This window comes from Pseudorasbora parva, chromosome 12 (genome assembly GCF_024679245.1).
Source record: "Pseudorasbora parva isolate DD20220531a chromosome 12, ASM2467924v1, whole genome shotgun sequence".
NCBI lineage: Eukaryota > Metazoa > Chordata > Actinopteri > Cypriniformes > Gobionidae > Pseudorasbora > Pseudorasbora parva.
In genome coordinates, this window is record NC_090183.1 from 41,292,886 (window position 1) to 41,313,864 (window position 20,979).

The 20,979-nt window shown below is 39.9% G+C and overlaps 1 protein-coding gene across 1 annotated transcript in view; it reads left to right on the forward strand.

Moving 5' to 3' along the window:
• tafa3a (TAFA chemokine like family member 3a) overlaps nucleotides 1-13,772 on the forward strand; it is a 172,265-nt gene extending 158,493 nt beyond the window's left edge. Inside the window, exons 5-7 of the mRNA XM_067460324.1 lie at nucleotides 2,302-2,451; nucleotides 6,537-6,661; nucleotides 13,021-13,772. Of these exons, the coding sequence (XP_067316425.1) occupies nucleotides 2,302-2,451; nucleotides 6,537-6,661; nucleotides 13,021-13,032 (287 nt within the window). The 3' untranslated portion in view covers nucleotides 13,033-13,772. The remainder of the gene's footprint in view (nucleotides 1-2,301; nucleotides 2,452-6,536; nucleotides 6,662-13,020) is intronic.
• The last annotated feature ends 7,207 nt before the right edge of the window (nucleotides 13,773-20,979 follow it).

The following is a 20,979-nucleotide window of genomic DNA, read 5'->3' on the forward strand; positions in this document are numbered from 1 at the left end:
GATGTCCCGGAATTTCCTTAAATTGAATGGTAAAAAAACTCAAATATTATTGATTGGTTCTACTACCACAGTCAAAACGATGAACCAGTCTTTTGATGTTCATGGAACTCACATTAAGCCTTCGTCATCGATCCGTAACCTTCGTGTTTTATTCGATTCAAATCTATCTTTTGGCCCTCACATTTCTTCTCTTGTTAAAAACTCTTTTTTCCATCTTCGTAATGTTGCTCGTCTCCAATCTTCTCTCACCATTGCTGATACCGAAACCTTAATTCATGCATTAATCACTTCACGTCCGGACTATTGCAATGGCTTATTTCTTGGTCTTCCAAAAAAACGTATCGCAAGATTACAGTATGTTCAAAACTCAGCAGCAAGAGTTCTCACCTCCACTAGGCGCTCTGCTCACACGACTCCTCTGCTTCATGACCTTCACTGTAGCATCACGTATACATTTTAAGGTATTGCTTCTAACGTTCAAAGCATTAAATGGTCTTGCTCCCCAAATATCTATCTGACCTACTCTCCCCTTACCGTCCTGTCCATTCCCTTAGATCAGCTGAACTTGGTTTGTTGTCCATCCCTCGTTTCCGTCTGTCTACTGTTGGTGGAAGGTCTTTTAGTATAAATGCTCCTCAATTGTGGAATTCGCTGCCTCTTACAATACGAAACATCTCATCTGTGGGTGCATTTAAGTCCCAGTTAAAAACATTTCTTTTTAACAAGCATTTCGGATAATGCTATTATATGTATTATGTGATGTGTATAGATGTATATGTAAGTGTCTATACTGGATTTGTGAAATGTTAAGCGACCTTGAGCTATGTAAAGGTGCTATATAAATAAAACTTCTTCTTCTTCTTCTTCTTCTTCTTCTTCTTCTTCTACCTCTGTGGTCATCTGAATTACTGTAAAACAATGTCAAATAATGAAAGTGTGTGGTTGAAACGACCTGCGCATGACATCTGCTCTCTGGCTCAGCGGCAGCGCAAACACAGAATTAAATCAGTGTGATCGTACGTGTCTAAGGTTTAATAGACATGGCCAAACCGCTGTCCTTTAGGAATAAGATTGCGATCTTTTATCAATTAATTGTGCAGCTCTAGTGTCAATATTCAGCTTTAATGGCTTTTTAAAATCATCCCAGACTAGTGAATGGCTTCCTCTGTTTTAATATTTCCTGTTTCAATATTATTGTATATTTTCGTATAATCATTTAACAGCGAATTTATGCACAGCTGAAATTGAAATCTTTCACGTCACTGCTACCAGTTAAGCAAAAATAACTCCTGAAATCCCCCCAAACCTGCAGCTTGTGGAGTAACCCAGCCCAGTTTGTTTTTCTTATAGATTTTTACAAGCACTGTTGAAGGTACACAAATAAAGGCGGTAATGCACATCGAATGAGTCAAAGCGATCATTTTCTATAAGCTGTTGGAACAAACTCCCACCATTGAATATTCAATTTGCATCCGCTCAAACTTTTTGAAATTAACTTTGGCCCTGCAGTGTGTTCGAGCCGAGAGATAATCACACAAAGGCGCTTCAGTCCTTCACCCGCCAGCGTTTGCATCGGTAAATCTCTGTTTTTCTTTTCCAAGCTCACAATCGGCCTGCCGCTCCACAGACTCTTTTGTGCGCACGTTAAAGGCTCTTTATTGATTGGAGGCAAAATGTTTTTAATGTTGTTGATGAGATTTTGAGATTGGCCAGCTAATGGGAAAATGGAGGCCCCTTTTTCAATCAATTTTTAACTCAAGTCTTAAATTGAAAATCTTTACCAATGCAATTAAGGTTGATTTGAAAGGTACACTAAAACTTTCACAATGTTTTTATTCTCTTTTCTTTTTTTAACTCCTCAATTTAGAGCTTCGGAGTGATGTGTGAATACACACTTTAGTATGCTAAGTAACGTTCCTCCCTGCTGTTGTTCAGCCATAGGTGAAGGATAAACAAAACCAAAAGAGAAATAAATACATTTCCTGAAAGACCCTTCTAGGTGCTTGAATGTCTATGATTTTCAATTAACCGTTTTACTTGTAATTACTAAAGTGAATCGTAAAACCCAACCTGATGATCACAGAGACCATTTTCTTCTGATTTCTGACCTGGGACAAATCAAACTGCTTGCGTTAGCGTTAATTAAATTGTACACTGCCTCCACGTCAAATTCATTTCCATTGCAGCCACCGCCAGCAGCAGAATATGCATTAGTGCCTCATCGTTTCCTTTGTCGGCAAGGGAAGTTTGAAACAGCTGGTTGATTTTAATAGACTCTGTGTCCTTGTTGTTTTTCCTCAGTGCACGTCAAAGCAGGAACCTGTGAGGTCATTGCAGCCCACCGCTGCTGCAACAAGAACAAAATCGAGGAGCGCTCCCAAACTGTCAAGTGTTCTTGCTTCCCTGGGCAAGTTGCTGGGACAACAAGAGCGGCTCCTTCCTGTGTGGACGGTAAGACTGCTTTTATTTGTTGTGTACTCAACAAAAACAAAGTATGTTTTTTTCTTTTTTTTGCTGTTTTTTTTGGGGGGGGGGGGGGGGTCTGCTGTTTCTATCAAGCAATATATACTGTGTGTGTGTGTGTGTGTGTGTGTGTGTGTGTGTGTGTGTGTGTGTATATATGTATATATATATATATATATATATATATATATATATATATATATATATATATATATATACACATCGATCAGGCATAACATTATGTCCACCTTCCTAATATTGTGTTGGTACCCCTTTTGCTGCCAAAACAGCCCTGACCCGTCGAGGCATGGACTCCCCTAGATCCCTAAAGTTGTGCTGTGGTATTTGGCACCAAGATGCTAGCAATAGATCCTTTAAGTCCTGTACGTTGCTAGGTGGGGCCCCCATGGATTAGACTTGTTTGTTAAGCCCCATACGCAACAAACTGCGATGCACTATTCTGACACCTTTCTATCAGAACCAGCATTAACTTCTTGAGCAATTTGAGCTCCAGCAGCTCGTCTGTTTGATCAGGCCACACGGGCCTTCACTCCCCACATGCATCAATGAGCCTTGGCCGCCCGTGACCCTGTCGCCGGTTCACCACTGTTCCTTCCTTGGAGCACTTTTGATAGAGACTGACCACTGCAGACCGGGAACACCGCACAAGAGCTGCAGTTTTGGAGACTGGCTCTGACCCAGTCATCTAGCCATCACAATTTTGCCCTTGTCAAACTCACTCAAATCTTTACGCTTGCATATTTGCAAATTTTTTCCTTCTTCTAATAGATGAAATTTAAGGACAAAATGTTCACTTGCTGACTAATATATCCCACCCAATAACAGGTGCCGTGATGAAGAGATAATCAGTGTCACTTCAAGTATCCTAATGTTATGTCTGATCGGCGTGTGTATTTATATAAGTTTGTATATATATTAGTACACACACATAAGTTGACATATAACATTAACATAATTTTAACCAGAATTTTTGTCGTTGTTATTTTTAAGAAAGGATGTAAGAGGAAGAACTAATTAAGCTAATTTGTGAGATGGACCATGTGAACTTTGTGTAAGCATTCAACTTTTCACACTTTTCAACATGTGAAGCGAATATTGTTGATCATCTCCTAACAAGGCCTCATATTAATGTCTGTGTAGATTAGATGGTGAGCAAACAATCAGTTCTCGTAATCAAAGTGTTGGATGCAGGAGAAATGGGCAGAAATAAAGATCTGAGCGACTTTGACAAGGACCAAAGTCAAGTGTTACACTGTCAGAAAAAAGGTACATTGCTGTCACTGGGGCGGTACCCTAAGGTACAAAACCGAAAAGGTACCATTATGTACCTTAAATGTACTACTATGTACCTTTAAGGTACTAAGATGCACTCTTAAAGTACTGATATGTACCTTTTAAGGTACTAATATGTACCATTAGGGGTGAGTAAGATACAAAGAGGTACCTTTTCACTTTTGTACCTTAGGGTACCGCCCCAGTGACAGAACTGTACCGTTTTTCTGAGAGTGTAAAGTAAGGCGAATGGGTCAGAGTTTCTCTAAAACGTCAAAGCTTTTGGGTTTCTCCAGGTCCGCGTCAGGGGTGAGAATTTAGCAACAGTGGTCCAAAGAGGAATGAACCACAAACCAGCGACATGGTGTTGGCCACCCAAGGCTCATCGATGCATGAAGGCAAGAAAGCTATCCTGTCTGGTCCAAGCCGACAGAAGGTTTACAATTCACATGATTTGAATGGTTTTGGGAGTAATATGTCACAACACAATCATACTGTGCTGCGTATGGAGCTGCATAGCCACAGACCAATTAGAGTGCCTATGATGATTCAGTTGAAAGCACCCACATCTTGGAGCCGTGGAAGAAGATGAGTCCTGTTTTCTTTTACATCAAGTGGATTGCTGTGTACGTGTGCGCCACTTACCTTTCTAAGAGATGGTACCAGAATACACTGTCGGACAATGACAAGCCGGTGGAGGGAGTGTGACGCTCTAGGCAGTGTCCTTCTGGGAAACCCTGGGGACGGCCATTAATTCAAATTTGGCATGTGCCTAAACATTGTTGCAGGTAGGCATGGTACATCCCTTCATGAGAATAGTGGTAGAAGTGGCGTCTTTCAGCAGGATAATGCCATAGTGCACACATAGTTCAGGAATGGTTTGAGGAACATGATGACGAGTTCAAGATCTCAAAATTCTTAATTGAATTAGGTGTCAATTGGATGTTCTGGATATATAAGATAGATCCACGGAGGCTCCACCTCACAACCTACAGGACTTAAGGGAAATGCAGCGAAATAACGTCTTGGTGCCAGATACCACAGGACGGCTTCAGGGGACCTTGAAGAAACTTGGTGGTTTGGCACCGTTTTGGCATTGCGTGGAGGAACAACAGCATATTTGGCAGGTGGTCTTCATGTTTGACCACCTGCCTCATCAGTGTTTACGTGAAAAGAATGTACTACTGTCATGTTCTGTCTAAATAACATGGTAATATCATGGTCCAATTTACAAAAAATTACTACAAAATTACAAAAACCAGTAGTAGATAAAATGCAAGAAATAGCCAGCTGCTTTTGTCTATCTTTTTATTATTTTATTCTTCTTCTATTATTTTAAGTATTAGTGCTCCAAAATTAAACTGTCAATTTAAAGTTGGCTGTCTTTTTTTGAAGTCTGGCCGCCCCTCTTTATCTCAGTCTCATCTCTCTGAGCTGTCACATCAGAGTCAGTGTCCGTTTGAGTGTGACACCGTCATCCTGCTGTTCGCTCAAGTGCAGCGTGGGCTGCTTGTCTAATAACATGTCAACGGCTCCCTCACTGGACAGGTCAATCGATCTTGATCTTCTTTTCTGCCCTCTAATGCATCTGACAGGCGCTGCCACCCCCTGCTGAGCACCGAGACCACAGCGCGTGATTCTACCTGCTGTACGAGGACAAAAGCCACTACACTTAAGACTCAAAGAAACTTGACCTCGCTCTGCACTATTTTTATGTTGTAGGTTGTCTACATACTGTGGGTTTTAAAAAACCAAGACCACATTGGAAATCAGCGACTTTTTTTCCCAAGCACTTTCAAAGAAGTGCCCATAGAAAGCTGCGGAAAGTAGCATTTTCTATTGAAATGTAAAATTGGCCATGATATTGCTATACACTTATTGTTTTTACTGTAAAATCTACTAATGTGGAATTTCCTTCAAATAGTGTAAGAATGTCAGGGGTGGCCAATTACCATGGATTTATTGTAGTAAAAATAATAACTGTAGAAAATGTTATTTTGGTACATTTTTATAGGAGTGTCCAAACTTTGACAATCAGAATGTTCTTTCTCATGTTAAAAGTTGGGATGCATTCTCCAGTGATCTTTGATTTGATATGCCTCTTGCTATTGTGGGTCATTGCTGGTGTTATTTGGAAGAGAGGACATTATCATTTTAGAAGGCATTTTACCGGTCATGCATACAAGGTCATGAATGCTGTATATGTGGTCTGTTTAATATGAACGTTTGAGTTTATCATATAGTCGGTTTTAAAGCTAATAGATGTAGACTTAAAGACACAACTTTTTAACAGTCCCTCAAACCATCTTCCCCTCTGCTCTGAATTAAAAATGAAGGCCCAAGTTTGACAATGTCTCCCTTCTACTTCTCGATTCCTCTTAACCCTCAACATCATGCCAGCTCCCCTAACCGCAATCCTTGTCATCTTGACATGAAGGTTGAACTTTTTCTCGAAAGACGGAGAGAGCATCGAGCCCGCTGAATTGATGGATTCAAACCGTCAGCTTTGAATCAAAGACCTCCTCCTTCACTAGCCTCTTTGTTTTAGGGAGAAAGAGATGGAACGAGGTAGTTTCATTTCTTTTGACAGTGGACGTGAGTGAAATCTTCTGAGGTTTTCTCCTCCTCTCAATCTTCGTTGATTCATTCTTCAAAATATTGGATACATGGTGATTTGGGGATGTGTCTTTTACATTTTGGCAGTTCCCACAGAGTGAGCGGAGCGTTGAGATTCTCTCTTCTTCCTGTCTTCCTGTCTGTCTGTCTGTCTGTCTGCGCAGCTTCTATAGTAGCACAGAAGTGGTGGTGTCAGATGCAGCCGTGTATGGAGGGCGAGGAGTGTAAGGTGTTGCCGGATCTAAAAGGTTGGAGCTGCAGCACGGGAAACAAAGTCAAGACGACCAAGGTGAGAGGAAGCGCATCCAATTACAGTCCTCCAGCCATCATAATGATAATATTCCCAGCTAAACAAATGTTTCAAAATATCTGCAACAACAGTCAAACTATACAACAGAAAATCAAATAAAGTGGGCCAACGATTATATTATATTATATTATATTATATTATATTATATTATATTATATTATATTATATTATATTATATTATATTATATTATATTATATTATATTATATTATATTATATATAGATTTTTGTTAATATTGAAAAAAGATTTTTTCCATTTTTATGATATTAAAGGGTTCACCCAAAAATGAAAATTCTATCAGTAATTACTTACCCTAATATCATTTAAAACACATAAGACAGCTGCTTTTACAGCTGCCCATAATGCTCATCTTCGGAACACAAATTAAGATATTTTTTTAATGGCTCAGAAAGGCCTTCATTAACACCAGTGTAATTTCCTCTGTCAAGACCCATAAAAGGCACTAAAGACGTCAATACAAAGCCCATCTCACTACAATGGCTCTACAATAATGCGGGATAAACTGTTGTCTTTCAAACTCCTGCTTCACGTGATAGGATAGCGCTACCACCAACCAGAGCAACAAAGGTATAGTGGGCAGAGCTCGTTGATAGATTAAACTTTCGCCGTATCCGGTCAGCAAAACTCAGAACACATCTTCCCGTTTTAAGAATGACTTCAGTGCCGTTCTTTGTTCTTTTCTCAGAGAAAAGCTTAACTCCAAGTCTTCCAGAGTCGCGGTCAAAGCTGATTCGAAAGACCGCCATTCGCCAGTTTCTGTGTTTACTAGAAGCACGCAAACGCAACTCGGCCGTCATTATGTTAAGCCCCGCCCACCGACTCTATACACGATGTGATTGGCCCGACCAGAGTTTGGTTTTTACAGCTCAGAAGTGAATTGAGAGTTGTTAGACGATACTCGCGGCAGATTAGATTTGCTGCTGCTGGGGTTCGTCTAGATTTCTAGGCTACCTTTTATGGGTCTTGAGAGAGGAAATGACATTGGTGTCAATAAAGGCCTTTCTGAGCCATCGGATTTCAACAAAAATATCTTCATTTGTGTTCTGAAGATGAACGGAGGTATTACAGGTGTTACGGGTGAACGACATTAGGGTGAGTAATTAATGACTGAACTTTCATTTTTGGGTGAACTAACCCTTTAAATAAATATTATTTAACTAAGTAAAAAAAAAAAAATCTAAACGTGCTTATCCTGATGATTTATTATAATGTCAGTAAATAATAATTAATATAATGATAATTATAAATGGGTCAAATATCATCTGATTTTACTGTTGATTGATTTAATATGTAGGTGTAAAATGCCTTTCGCTAACTAGTGTGAAGGCCTGTTCACGACAAGTAGGATATCTAAATTAGCATCCACACCAATGAACGATAACGCTCTGTTTATTTCAATCGCACTGCAGTTTTTCTGGTCTGCCGCTTTAAATGCTCGAGCTCTTTAAAGCACGATGGGTTCTGATTGGCCGTCCATGGAAAAAACATTCTGAAAGTGATTCCAACGGTAAAGTTTATCTGTGCTGTTATCAGTGTGGTGTGAACTCTGTTATTCTTTTGAGATCTATATCTTCATCATTATCAGTTATCGTCCTTAATGTGAAACGGGCAGTCGTCGCTTCTGTTTTTCCACAGAATGCCCTATTTTTCTGCTTTCCTCGACTGTCATGCTTTCAGCTTGTTAGTGGCCCTTGCATTTGACATTGACTTGAACACAATCTGAGACCCTTGACAAACTTTAATGTGCAAAAAAAGCCCAGACAAAAGAAACACAATGTGGCATTGCATTTAGGAAAGTCAGGGCAGGGCAGTGATGCACTTCCGTAGGTTAATGCGAGTTATTGTTCTTATGTTCGCTGCCATGTGTTTTGCGAACCGCTGTGTATGTACGGTTGACACGCAGAGCTTGTAGCCATCCATCAGGCTGAGAAGTTTGACTCACCAAACGCCTGTGCTTGAGTCGAGTCCTCCATTATTCATGGGGCAGAGGGGCCTGCGTGAGGCAGACCTTTTTTTACTTTAGCTATGTAAATAATTCATGCCACTGCACTCACGTCAACAGCAGGCAGACCTCTGAGGTGTTGGGAGCTTCTCTCAAACCCGGGCTTGATTTTCAGGCCCTCCAGGCCACCGTCCGTGCACATGGACATACAATATAACCACAAGAAGAAATCCCAGAAACGATGAAGGATATGATGGGATTGTTTAATCTGTGCAGTTTATCTGAGGTCTTATGACTTTGATCATAACTTTGCAGAACCATCAATTGAATTATGTTCATTGGTCATTTGAAACATTTTTAAATTAATAAATATTTGGTTTTAGCATTTTAACACATCTGTTTTCTGTAAAACAGTTTGCGTTGCTTCAGGTTCAGGTCTTTTGTATGTGCTTTGTTAAATATGCTGTTTTACCCCATATACCTTCAAAGAGGCGAGCAAATATGAACATAACAGATGTGCAGGTTTATATCTAAATGGTTATTATTAGAGGTCGACCGATAGTGGATTTTACCGATACCGATAACTAGGTTGGACCGCACTTGCCGATAACCGATTAATTGACCGATAGTTTTTAAAAAGGACACTAGATAAAAAAAAAACATAAGTAAAACAGTGCTGAACTTTATTACAATAAATAAACAGTACTGATTGATGAAAATGTGCTACATTAAAAAGATATTAACATGAATGTTAAAATAAGAAGTTATAACAGAACAAATTCTTCAGAAAATAGTTTAAACATTAAAATATTACAGGTCAATTGGTTTCTTTACCTATAACTTAGAAACATGCATGTACATATCATACGTAACAATATGAAAGTCCCTATGCAACAAGGATTTGTTAGCTTACATGAACTATATGCATTATGCATACATTTTTAATATGAGCAATATTGTACATTGATCATTCATGTTAACTCATATAGAGCATTAACCAAGGTTACCAGATAAAATAAAAATTCTAACTCAATTTAATGTTGAGATTAACATACTAACAATACTTCCATAGCATGCATTAATCTTAGTTAAAGTTACAGATGGAATCTTATTGTAGTGTTACCATTTCATACAAATCTAATCAGTCTGCTTTGTTAATATTTCTGTTGGCAGCATACAGTTTGCTTTCTCACATCTGGATAGGACTTGCCTGTGCTTTTTCAACAAGTACTGTAGTGTTCAGTATTCATACCGTTTCGCTGTCGTGTTTTAAACGCGCATCTGATGTGTCAGCTTCATACCGTTTCGCTGTCGTGTTTTAAACGCGCATCTGATGTGTCAGCGCTCTCTGTGCAGCGTTTCCGTGCAGTGCAGCCTCACGTGTGAATATAAGCACAAGGCGTCAGTGAGGGTTTTTTCGCCTCTAGAGGGCGCTCTCATGCTATATAATGCCGGCAGATCCTTCTCAGAGCTCTCGTACTGTGTAATGGCAGCGCACCCTACTCAACCGCTCCAGCAACGCATCACGGAAAAACTATCGGTGTGGATTTTTGCAGATAACCGAATGTTCCACCAATTAACTATCGGTGCCGATTAATCGGCAAAACTGATGAATTGTTTGACCTCTAGTTATTATTACTATTATTATTCTCACTAACATTTATAAGATCTAATAAAAGGGCAGCAATACAAATGACTAGCTGATTACTTTAAAAGTCGTTCATACTGCCACAGATGCAATGAGATCTGTTTTAAATGAATATTTACAATAAAGCTTATTGTGATGATACCAATATTCAGTGGTGTATAAAAATAAATATGACATTTCAAATTCTTAACATCACAGAAAAAAATGTATAATACAAAATAATTTGTAATTGGGGTAAAAAAGTGAAAATGAATCAAATGTTACATAAACCACCATTGTTTTGGGGTCAGTAATATAGTATTATAGTATTATATAGTATTTTAGTATTAGTATATAGTATACAATAAATACTTTTATTCATCAAAGGTGCATGAAATTAGTAAAATAAAAAACAACAGTCATATAAAAAGCTTCAAATATTTCAAATAAAAGCTGTTCTTTTGAACTTTCTAATCTTATAGGAATCTTTAAAAAATAAAAATAAATTTCCCACAAAAAAATATTAAGCATCATAATTGTTTTCAACATTGATACTAATCAGAAATGTTTCTTGAGCAGCAAATCAGCATATTAAAATAATCTATCTTATCTGTCTGAAGATTTGGAGGAATGATGCTGAAAATCCAGCTTTGCCTCATTTTATTATTATATAGACTATTATTTTATTTTTTATTTATTTTTAAATACTCACAACCCCAAATTGAACCACAGTGTAATGAAATTTAAATTTATATATCAAATTGGCCAATACATTGCTGAAAAATACAAAAAGGCATATAGTGTTTTGCAATATGACAAATGTTGTATATGAACTTTTCTCAGTAGCTGAGTCTGAACTTGCCCACCCACATTTCTGTTGAATGTCTGGTCTAGTGATTCCACCAAATCTCATGCCTGAACCAGACAGGGAGGCAGGAAGTGCAGGAGACAGCGGCCAGCACACCTTCCACTTCCTCTCTGTGTCCTCCGGCTGCCTGCTGGCAGTGACCTGAAGGTGTAGATTACACTGGGCTTCCCTTAGCAGCCTGCCAGTCTGGCCTCATCTTCAGCTATAGAGACCTGCCCTACCCTGGCTTCTGAACCCAGAGCCATGCTTTGGTGTTACAGAGCTGGAACAGGACCAGACTTGCATGCTAAACCCTCTCAGATCCAGAGGACCTAACGGCTCCGGTCCCTCAGTGTGTCTCTATTTCGGGCCGCAACCGCCGAGCTCATGCTGGTGGTGTGGGTAATGACACTTGTAGGTGACGATACAATGTGCCTGTGTGAGCATGTGTCATTCCTCTTTCTAACACCTCGTGCCTTTGAGGAATAATTCTAATGGAAGATTTTTCCAATTTTATAGTGCCGGGGCTCCTCTGATATTCAAGAGGTAATTAGTTAACACTCTGTGATTGTTGTCGTTATGTCATGATGATAGAAATGGAAGTGTCGTAATGTTTAGTCCAGCAATGACACACATCTCACATTTAACATACCAGACAGACTGAAAACTAGCACTGGGCAGTATGAAATTCTTATGGCTTACATAACATATTATTATACTTAATGGCTTATATATTATATTTTTATGGATTATGCAAAACTTTAAATACTTAACATGAAAATGATGTCATATTATTTCATTGTATTGGATTATGCACATTGCTGTTCAAGAGTCAGGGGTCAGTAAGGATTTTTTATTTTTTAATGAAATTTACATTTAACCATTTAGCAGACGCTTTTATTCAAAGCGACTTACAAAAGAGGAGAGCAACAGAAGCGACTAAACAAAGAAGGACAACAGCATGCAAGTGCTGTAAGAAGTCTCAGTTAATCGAGCACAGTACACATTCCTTTTTTTTAAATAAACCAACAAACAAACAGAAAATTAAATTGGATAGTAAAGTGCTAGTCTTAATTGGTCAGGTGCAGCGGCAAAAGATGTGTCTTAAGATGTTATTTTATAAAATGGCTACAGACTTGACTGCTTGAATTGAGAAATTATTAGAACTGAATACTTTTATACAGCGAGGATGCATTAAATTGCATTAAAAATGACAGGGAAGACATTTATAATGATACAAAAGATTGCTGTTCTTTTTTTATTAATCAAATAATCCTGAAAAAAAGTAATTTTTCAACATTGATAATAATAACGAATGTTTCTTGAGCAGTAATATTAGAATGATTTCTGAAGGATCATGTGACAATGAAGACTGGAGTAATGATGCTGAAAATTCAGCTTCGATCACAGGAATAAATTACATTTTAAAATATAATTAAATGAAAAAAGGTTATTCTAAATTGTATTAATATTTTACAATATTATTGTTTGTTTTGTAATTTTTATAAGATAAATGCAGCCTTGTTAAGCATAAGAGTCTTCTTGTAAAAAATTAAAACTTACTGATCCCAAAATGTTGAATGTATATGTATATATATATATATATATATATATATATATATATATATATATATATATATATATATATATATATATATATATATATATATATATATATTATACACACACACACCTGTGATTGCAAATTACAGCTGTAAGTTTCTAAATAATGTTAAGATTGACTTCTTAATTAAGAAATGATTTTCCCCCCACCCGTGTCCCAAATGTATCTCCTGGTATTGCAAAATCTCTGTAGGTTGACACTGATTTTTATCAGTCCAGCCATACTTAAATAATATACAGACATTTATGAAATGATAACTTGGACTCCTCTTTTTCAGGTCACACGATAGTCTGGGACCAATATACATTTGGGACTAGCAGCTTTTTATCTTTCCTTTTTTTGATCAAAACAGTGGAAATGAAGATACATAGACTTCAAGCTTCATCACAGCTATTGGGATCAAGTTGTTGGACCTCTGAATACTAATGTCATTTGGAATGGACCATTTAAACACATGGAGTTGTTCTCTCTCTCCCTCCCCCCCCCCTCCCTCTTCTACAGTATTTTCACTCTGCCAAGCTCCCAGTTTTTGTTTTATAACCGTGTTGGACAAGATCATACACCATGTAAAGTAAATATTCCATACAAATCAAGATGTGGACCAGTTCAGAGACAATTCTGCAATTCCGGAACAGTGGATTACATTTTTGAAGCGAATGTGGACTTGAAAGTTTCACTTATTACTTGAATCATGTGTTCCAGAGGCACTAATATTCAGTCCCCTGTCCTTTGGTGCCAATATTTTCTTTCTTCTACTATGGGCAGACTTTTTGATCAGTGTGAGGTGTGTGATTTTTGGGTATGGTTTTGGGGGCACTCAGCTCCATTTTGAAATGGACTTCTGCAAGAGGTATAACGATAAGAATTACAGGTATTAATAATGGATGAAAAGTTGAAGTGGTCTACGGGAGCAGTGAAAAAGAAGATAGCAAAAAAGATTTATTGTTTGTTTTTAAAAGCCTTGGTGGCCAATATTGAGTCAAAGTGTCAGTATTATCTTAAATAAAAGTATCTCTATGGGAAATCTCATCATATTGTAACTGAAGAATGATTCCTTTGCCATCATAAAAGAGAAAGTGCTTTTAAATGTAACATCCACCCACCAACAGAACAAAAAGAATAAACAATCAGACATCTTTCATTATCCATCTGTCACAATGCAGTCGCCAACTTTGATAAAATCTTCAAGAGCATCAAGATGTCACATGACTATGCTAATGTTTGCATTGAAATTGACATGCTGCGTCTTTCTTTGAAAGACAGATTTATGTGCAGACGCCACTTTATTAGCATTCAGTCTGTGAGTCACGTAGCGCTTATGCAGCTGTCACAGAACGCTTCAGACTGACTTGCATAGGGCAGGGCTAATGCTATTAGCATAATACCATTTGCCAGCGATTTTGTCTGGCTAATTTACCATTAGCAGTATCAACAGTAGAACAAGCAGGGGCAAAGCGAGGTTAGTCGAGATGTCATTTACTTTGACAAGTAAGCCACACAAAGGCGAGCTCCGAACATGTCATAAACATAACATTCAGACATTGGAGCATTCATAATGATGGACTAATAGACTAATGTGCTTAGCTAATTGCAGACAGTGAGCAAGCTTTCAAGTGAGAGAATGCGTCATTAGCCAAGACTAGGAGATAAAAGCATTTAGGTGTGTGTGTGTGTGTTGTGTGTGTGTGTGTGTGTGTGTGTGTATGTGTGCCCTTGTTTATATTACATTGTGGGGACCAAATTTCCCCATAAGGATAGTAAAACCTGAGATTACCTACATTGTGGAAACCAGCCAGCGGTCCCCACTTTTCAAAAGGCTTATAAATCAAACAGGATGAGTTTTTTTTGAGAAAGTAAAAATGCAGAATGTTTACTGTGATGGGTAGGTTTAGGGGCTGGGGCAGGGGCGATAGAAAATACGGTTTGTACGGTATAAAAACCATTATGTGTGTGTGTGTGTGTGTGTGTGTGTGTGTGTGTGTGTGTGTGTGTTGAGGTAGTTTTGAGTACTTTGACTGTGTTTTTTGTCCTGTGTTTTCAGGACATTATGCTGCAGGTCATGGCATTAGGATGAAGGGTCTGGCTGTCCTCTGAAATACCCTGAGTAGACCTTTCTTGCCCTTGAATCACAGTAGGTGTTTGAAATATTCATAACAGTTAGGTGGAGTAATAACTCAAATTATCAAGGCGATAGAAACTTGGTAACACTTTATTTTAGGGTTCAATTATTGCTAATAGCTAGTTGTTTATTAGCATGCATATTGCTATGATACTGGCTCTTTATTAGTGCTTATTAAGCACATATTAATGCCTTAATCCTACCTGATACCTAAACTAAACTTAAATGCTACAAAAACTACCTTACCAACTATTAATAAGCAGGAGTTTATTGAGGCAAAAGTTAAATGTTCCCTCATACTAAAGTATTACCAAAACTTTAACTTAAAGACTAAAATATTAAGTAATGTGCAAATAATAAAGTACTTTTTTTCCATCCAGATGTGAAAACACCTGAACTGAACTGAGGCAGTTACCAAATGATTCTAAACATGTTTTCTGTTTACTTTTATTGTTTAGTGTAAAAAGAAAAAGAAAATGTAGCATTATTCACAATTTCTAAATAAATCTTGAGACAGATCTTTTCTGTGAATCAGGGAAGAATGAATCACAAAATGGACTGCACAAATACATATGTATTTTGTCTTGTCATTTCCTGGGTTTGTTGAGTCACTGAGTTACTGACTCAAGAATATTTTGGATGATTCAGTCCAATTATTGGACTCAATGAAATTATCCAAAGCAATACTCATACTACGTCTGAAACAAGTGTGCCACACGAGTCCTGAAAAGTGAAGCCAAAGCGTCTTTATCACCCCCAGGTGGCTGGATGCAGTATAGGTCAAGAACCCCACCCTCCCCATGTAATGTAATGGGACGTGAGACAAACGTAACAGTAAAAAAAAATCCAAATATGTTTTTTTTGTTTTATTGTTGTTGTCATTTTAGGCTCTTTTTTATCATGCTGATGTAATTTAAACTGTTCATTCTTTAAATGAGTTTGGTTTAAGTTACTTAATTGATGCTATAAAAAATGTGGGTGGGACATCACGATTGACAGCTTTTCTGAGCAAAGTAATCTCTGAGACACCAACGGACATTTTTCAGGAACTTTGGGTGGAGATTGGAGCTTTTTTTTAACAGTACACACTTCATAATCTGTCCAAAACAGGCCAAAGAAATCTTGTTTAATCAGTCTTATGCAGGATTCATATTTAAACAGTCTTTTTGCGGTTTAATATTCACAGGCTAACGGAATAAACTTGCCTCACAATCACTGGCTGAATCTGTTGCACTTAGAAATAAACAGCTTTTCTTCGGAGGTAAATTATTCCAGGATTATTCCTCACTGCGTCTCAAACAATGTAAAGTACATTCACTAATCTTGATGTGTTTTTTTGTGTTGATGTGGACAATGAATCTTGTCGCATGGGTTGCGTCAGTATTTGACTTTCAAAAGAATGTGCGCTCCATGGCCGTATTAACACTAATGAAGAGGCTGGCAAACAACTGACATATCACTTTTTTCAAACAGATTACATTAACAAAGAATATTTGTTTTCAATTTGATTTACATTATTTAAAACCTGACTTTTCATAATTTCTTTAGACATATGCCTCATGTTTGTGTGACCAGTATTCACTAAGTTACAGTTTAATTTCTAAAGAGTATCAGAATAGACTTCATTGAGATGGAGGCTGCAGATTGCGCATCATGTTTGTTTTCTTTATTTTTCAAACCGATTATAATGATGAATACAGATGCATCGCTTGACCTCCAATCACAAATCATCTCCCGTGGCCTCATGGGATAGTAAAGTTTTCATTGATTTGCACACTTCAGTGTCTCGCCGGAAGTAGTAGGTCATCCAGGTTTTTTTTTTTTTTTTTGATTCTGCTTTTGAATACTATAAATTTGGAAATATTACTTAGTACACATACTGTTTTTCATATAGTATGGAAGTAGGTATATTCAGATGCAATGTCAGAGACTTTGGCTTCCATATACTTACCTATTTTTTGATAGTTGCTTATCTAACTTTTTCTAACTTTCACTTTCTGAAAATGGTACATTGACTAAATTATGAGTGGTTTGCAAAGCTTCACCAACACTACAATTAGTATTTTTTAACAATTTAACATTTGTCGTTGTACATGCGCATATAGACAGCATGTCTGGAGATGTCTTAGGCTATCTGGACTCTTTATCTCAAAACTCCTGCCTTTAGAAAAGTGTAGATGTTTCAAACTTAAACATTTGGTATTTATAGTATGCAGAGTGTAGTTAAGAGTGCCATTTTATATAAACCCAGCTGTGGAGACTAATGAGTGGTATCAGACTGAGGACAGTACCAGATATAGGACAGCGATGATGCCTCGTAGAGCGACCAGGATTAACCAGACTTTGCCATGCTGTGTCTCTCAGCTGTTAATCCATCCGGGCCAAGGGCAGTCGCAGCAGCCCCAAAATTCACAAGGCTTTCCATAAGATCCTGTATGAACCCCTATGAATTATCACTCGTAGCATCCTTATCTACATGCAGAGTGCGCTCGGCTACTATAGAGGAAGCTGTGAGGGGGATTGAGTCCACGGGCGTCTGGGCTCATTAGGGTGCAGGAAAGACACAGGTAGGCATCGGTTTGTTTGCCTCATGTCGCATCACCTAACAGCAGCCACTGTTTTCATCACCTGTATCTGAATGGTAATGGGGACATTAGGAGTACAGTCACAATACAAAAGGTACTGGAATTGGAGGAATACCAGAGCATGTGCTACAAGAGTGCAAAAACGCTGTTTTATTTAGAATCATTTTACATGTTTGATGCTTCTGAGGATTTCTAGTAATTGAGATGGAAATTTGCATAATGGTCAACAATCTCAATGAGGTTAATGGATGGTGTGTAAAGAGCAGTTATTTGTGGACACTTGCTGTATTTTTTTCTCCTTGACCTCTGTATGATGCTAGATGAGAGGGATAAATGTGAAACTGGAGAGAAAGAGATTTATGCAAATGAAGATTATCATATTCCATGTTTATAAAGTAGCATCCAAACCTTCCCTTCAATTTCGAAAACCCGGGAAAGGATTGCATTAATGCGCATTGTGTGGCTTAACTATGGGGTTTTGGCACTAACTGGACATGGATTAGGTATGTAGCATGCATCGATGATAGTTGTTTCTCAAGCATGATGACCAGATGGTACATGGAAGATTTTAAAGGAGTAATCCTCCCAAAAATTAACAGTCCGTCATTGTTTATGCCCCCTATTGTCATCAAAAACTTGTATGACCGACTTTCATCTTTGAGGCGTAAAAAAACCATCATTTTGCCACACAATAGCAGTTCATAGTGACCACATCTGACCAAAAACACCATAGAAGTAGTTCAAACAATTAAAACGCTATTTAAAACGCTATTCTCCACTAGACCTCTGAAGGTGTGCTGGTGCATCTGGCTCCAAGATGTTTGCAGCAGATCTTGCGAGGTGGGGCCTCCCTGGATCGGGCTTGTTTGTTCAGCACATCCTACAGATGCTCGATTGGATTGAGATCTGGGGAATTCAGGAGTCAAATCAACACCTCAAACTCGTTGTTGTGCTCCTCAAACCATTCATGAACCATTTTTCCTTTGTGTCAGGGCACATTATCCTGCTGAAAGAGGCCACAGTCCCCAGGGAATACCTTTACCATGAAAGGGTACATGGTCTGCAACAATGCTTAGGTAAGGTGGTAAGTGTCAAAGTAACATCCACAGGGATGGCAGGACCAAAGGTTTTCCAGCAGAACATTGACATCACACTGTCTTCAGCCGGCTTTCCTTCTTCCTATAGTGCATCCTGGTGCCATGTGATTTATCAGACCAGGCCGCCTTCTTCCATTTCTCTGTGATCCAGTTCAGCATCAGAACGCATCAGAAGGGGGACATGGTGGTGGATAAAATATGAGACGGGAGGAAAAATACATCAAGTGGTTCGCGTTCCCTTGAGAAACTATGCATTCGCTCACGAAACCTTTACATTCCCTCAAAAATTTGCATTTGCTAACAAAACTGTTGTGTTCTTTGCAAGAGAGCACACAGTTTCTCTGCCATCAAAATGACATCATGACTTGTGTAAACATACACGGCACTTTCTAAAGCTAAGTGGCGTGTTAGCTGTATGCATTTTGAGCTATCTGCGTGTATGTCTACGCCGTGTGAGTCTGCGTGTATGTCTACGCCGTGTGAGTCCGCGTGTATGTCTACGCCGTGTGAGTCCGCGTGTATGTCTACGGCGTGTGTGTCCGCGTGTATGTCTACGCCGTGTGAGTCCGCGTGTATGTCTACGCCGTGTGAGTCCGCGTGTATGTCTACGCCGTGTGAGTCCGCGTGTATGTCTACGCCGTGTGAGTCCGCGTGTATGTCTACGCCGTGTGAGTCTGCGTGTATGTCTACGCCGTGTGAGTCCGCGTGTATGTCTACGCCGTGTGAGTCCGCGTGTATGTCTACGGCGTGTGTGTCCGCGTGTATGTCTACGCCGTGTGAGTCCGCGTGTATGTCTACGCCGTGTGAGTCCGCGTGTATGTCTACGCCGTGTGAGTCCGCGTGTATGTCTACGCCGTGTGAGTCCGCGTGTATGTCTACGCCGTGTGAGTCCGCGTGTATGTCTACGCCGTGTGAGTCCGCGTGTAAGTCTACGGCGTGTGTGTCCGCGTGTATGTCTACGCCGTGTGAGTCCGCGTGTATGTCTACGCCGTGTGAGTCCGCGTGTATGTCTACGCCGTGTGAGTCCGCGTGTATGTCTACGGCGTGTGTGTCCGCGTGTATGTCTACGCCGTGTGAGTCCGCGTGTATGTCTACGCCGTGTGAGTCCGCGTGTAAGTCTACGACGTGTGTGTCCGCGTGTATGTCTACGCCGTGTGAGTCCGCGTGTATGTCTACGCCGTGTGAGTCCGCGTGTATGTCTACGGCGCGTGAGTCCGCGTGTATGTCTACGCCGTTTGAGTCCGCGTGTATGTCTACGCCGTGTGAGTCCGCGTGTATGTCTACGCCGTGTGAGTCCGCGTGTATGTCTACGGCGTGTGTGTCCGCGTGTATGTCTACGCCGTGTGAGTCCGCGTGTATGTCTACGCCGTGTGAGTCCGCGTGTAAGTCTACGGCGTGTGTGTCCGCGTGTATGTCTACGCCGTGTGAGTCCGCGTGTATGTCTACGCCGTGTGAGTCCGCGTGTATGTCTACGCCGTGTGAGTCCGCGTGTATGTCTACGCCGTGTGAGTCCGCGTGTATGTCTACGCCGTGTGAGTCTGCGTGTATGTCTACGCCGTGTGAGTCCGCGTGTATGTCTACGCCGTGTGAGTCCGCGCGTATGTCTACGCCGTGTGAGTCCGCGCGTATGTCTACGCCTTGTGAGTCCGCGTGTATGTCTACGCCGTGTGAGTCCGCGTGTATGTCTACGCCGTGTGAGTCCGCGTGTATGTCTACGCCGTGTGAGTCCGCGTGTATGTCTACGCCTTGTGAGTCCACGTGTATGTCTACGCCATGTGAGTCCGCGTGTATGTCTACGCCTTGTGAGTCCACGTGTATGTCTACGCCGTGTGAGTCCACGTGTATGTCTACGCCGTGTGAGTCCGCGTGTATGTCTACGCTGAAACGAACCATCATCTCTGCGTGTATGTCTACGCATTGTGATTACACATGAATGTCTACGCTGAAACAAACCATTATGTGTGTGTGTGTGTGTGTGTGTTCACAAGGTAAATGGATTTATAAACATACTAAATTATGTTTTTTTGAAAATGCAGAATGTTTCTTGTGATGGGTAGGTTTAGGGTCAGGGGCAGTGTGTGTGATGGCTAGGTTTAGGGTCAGGGGCAGTGTGTGTGATGGGTAGGTTTAGGGTCAGGGGCAGTGTGTGTGATGGCTAGGTTTAGGGTCAGGGGCAGTGTGTGTGATGGGTAGGTTTAGGGCCAGGGGCAGTGTGTGTGATGGCTAGGTTTAGGGTCAGGGGCAGTGTGTGTGATGGGTAGGTTTAGGGCCAGGGGCAGTATATGTGATGGGTAGGTTTAGGGCCAGGGGCAGTGTGTGTGATGGGTAGGTTTAGGGTCAGGGGCAGTGTGTGTGATGGGTAGGTTTAGGGCCAGGGGCAGTGTGTGTGATGGCTAGGTTTAGGGTCAGGGGCAGTGTGTGTGATGGGTAGGTTT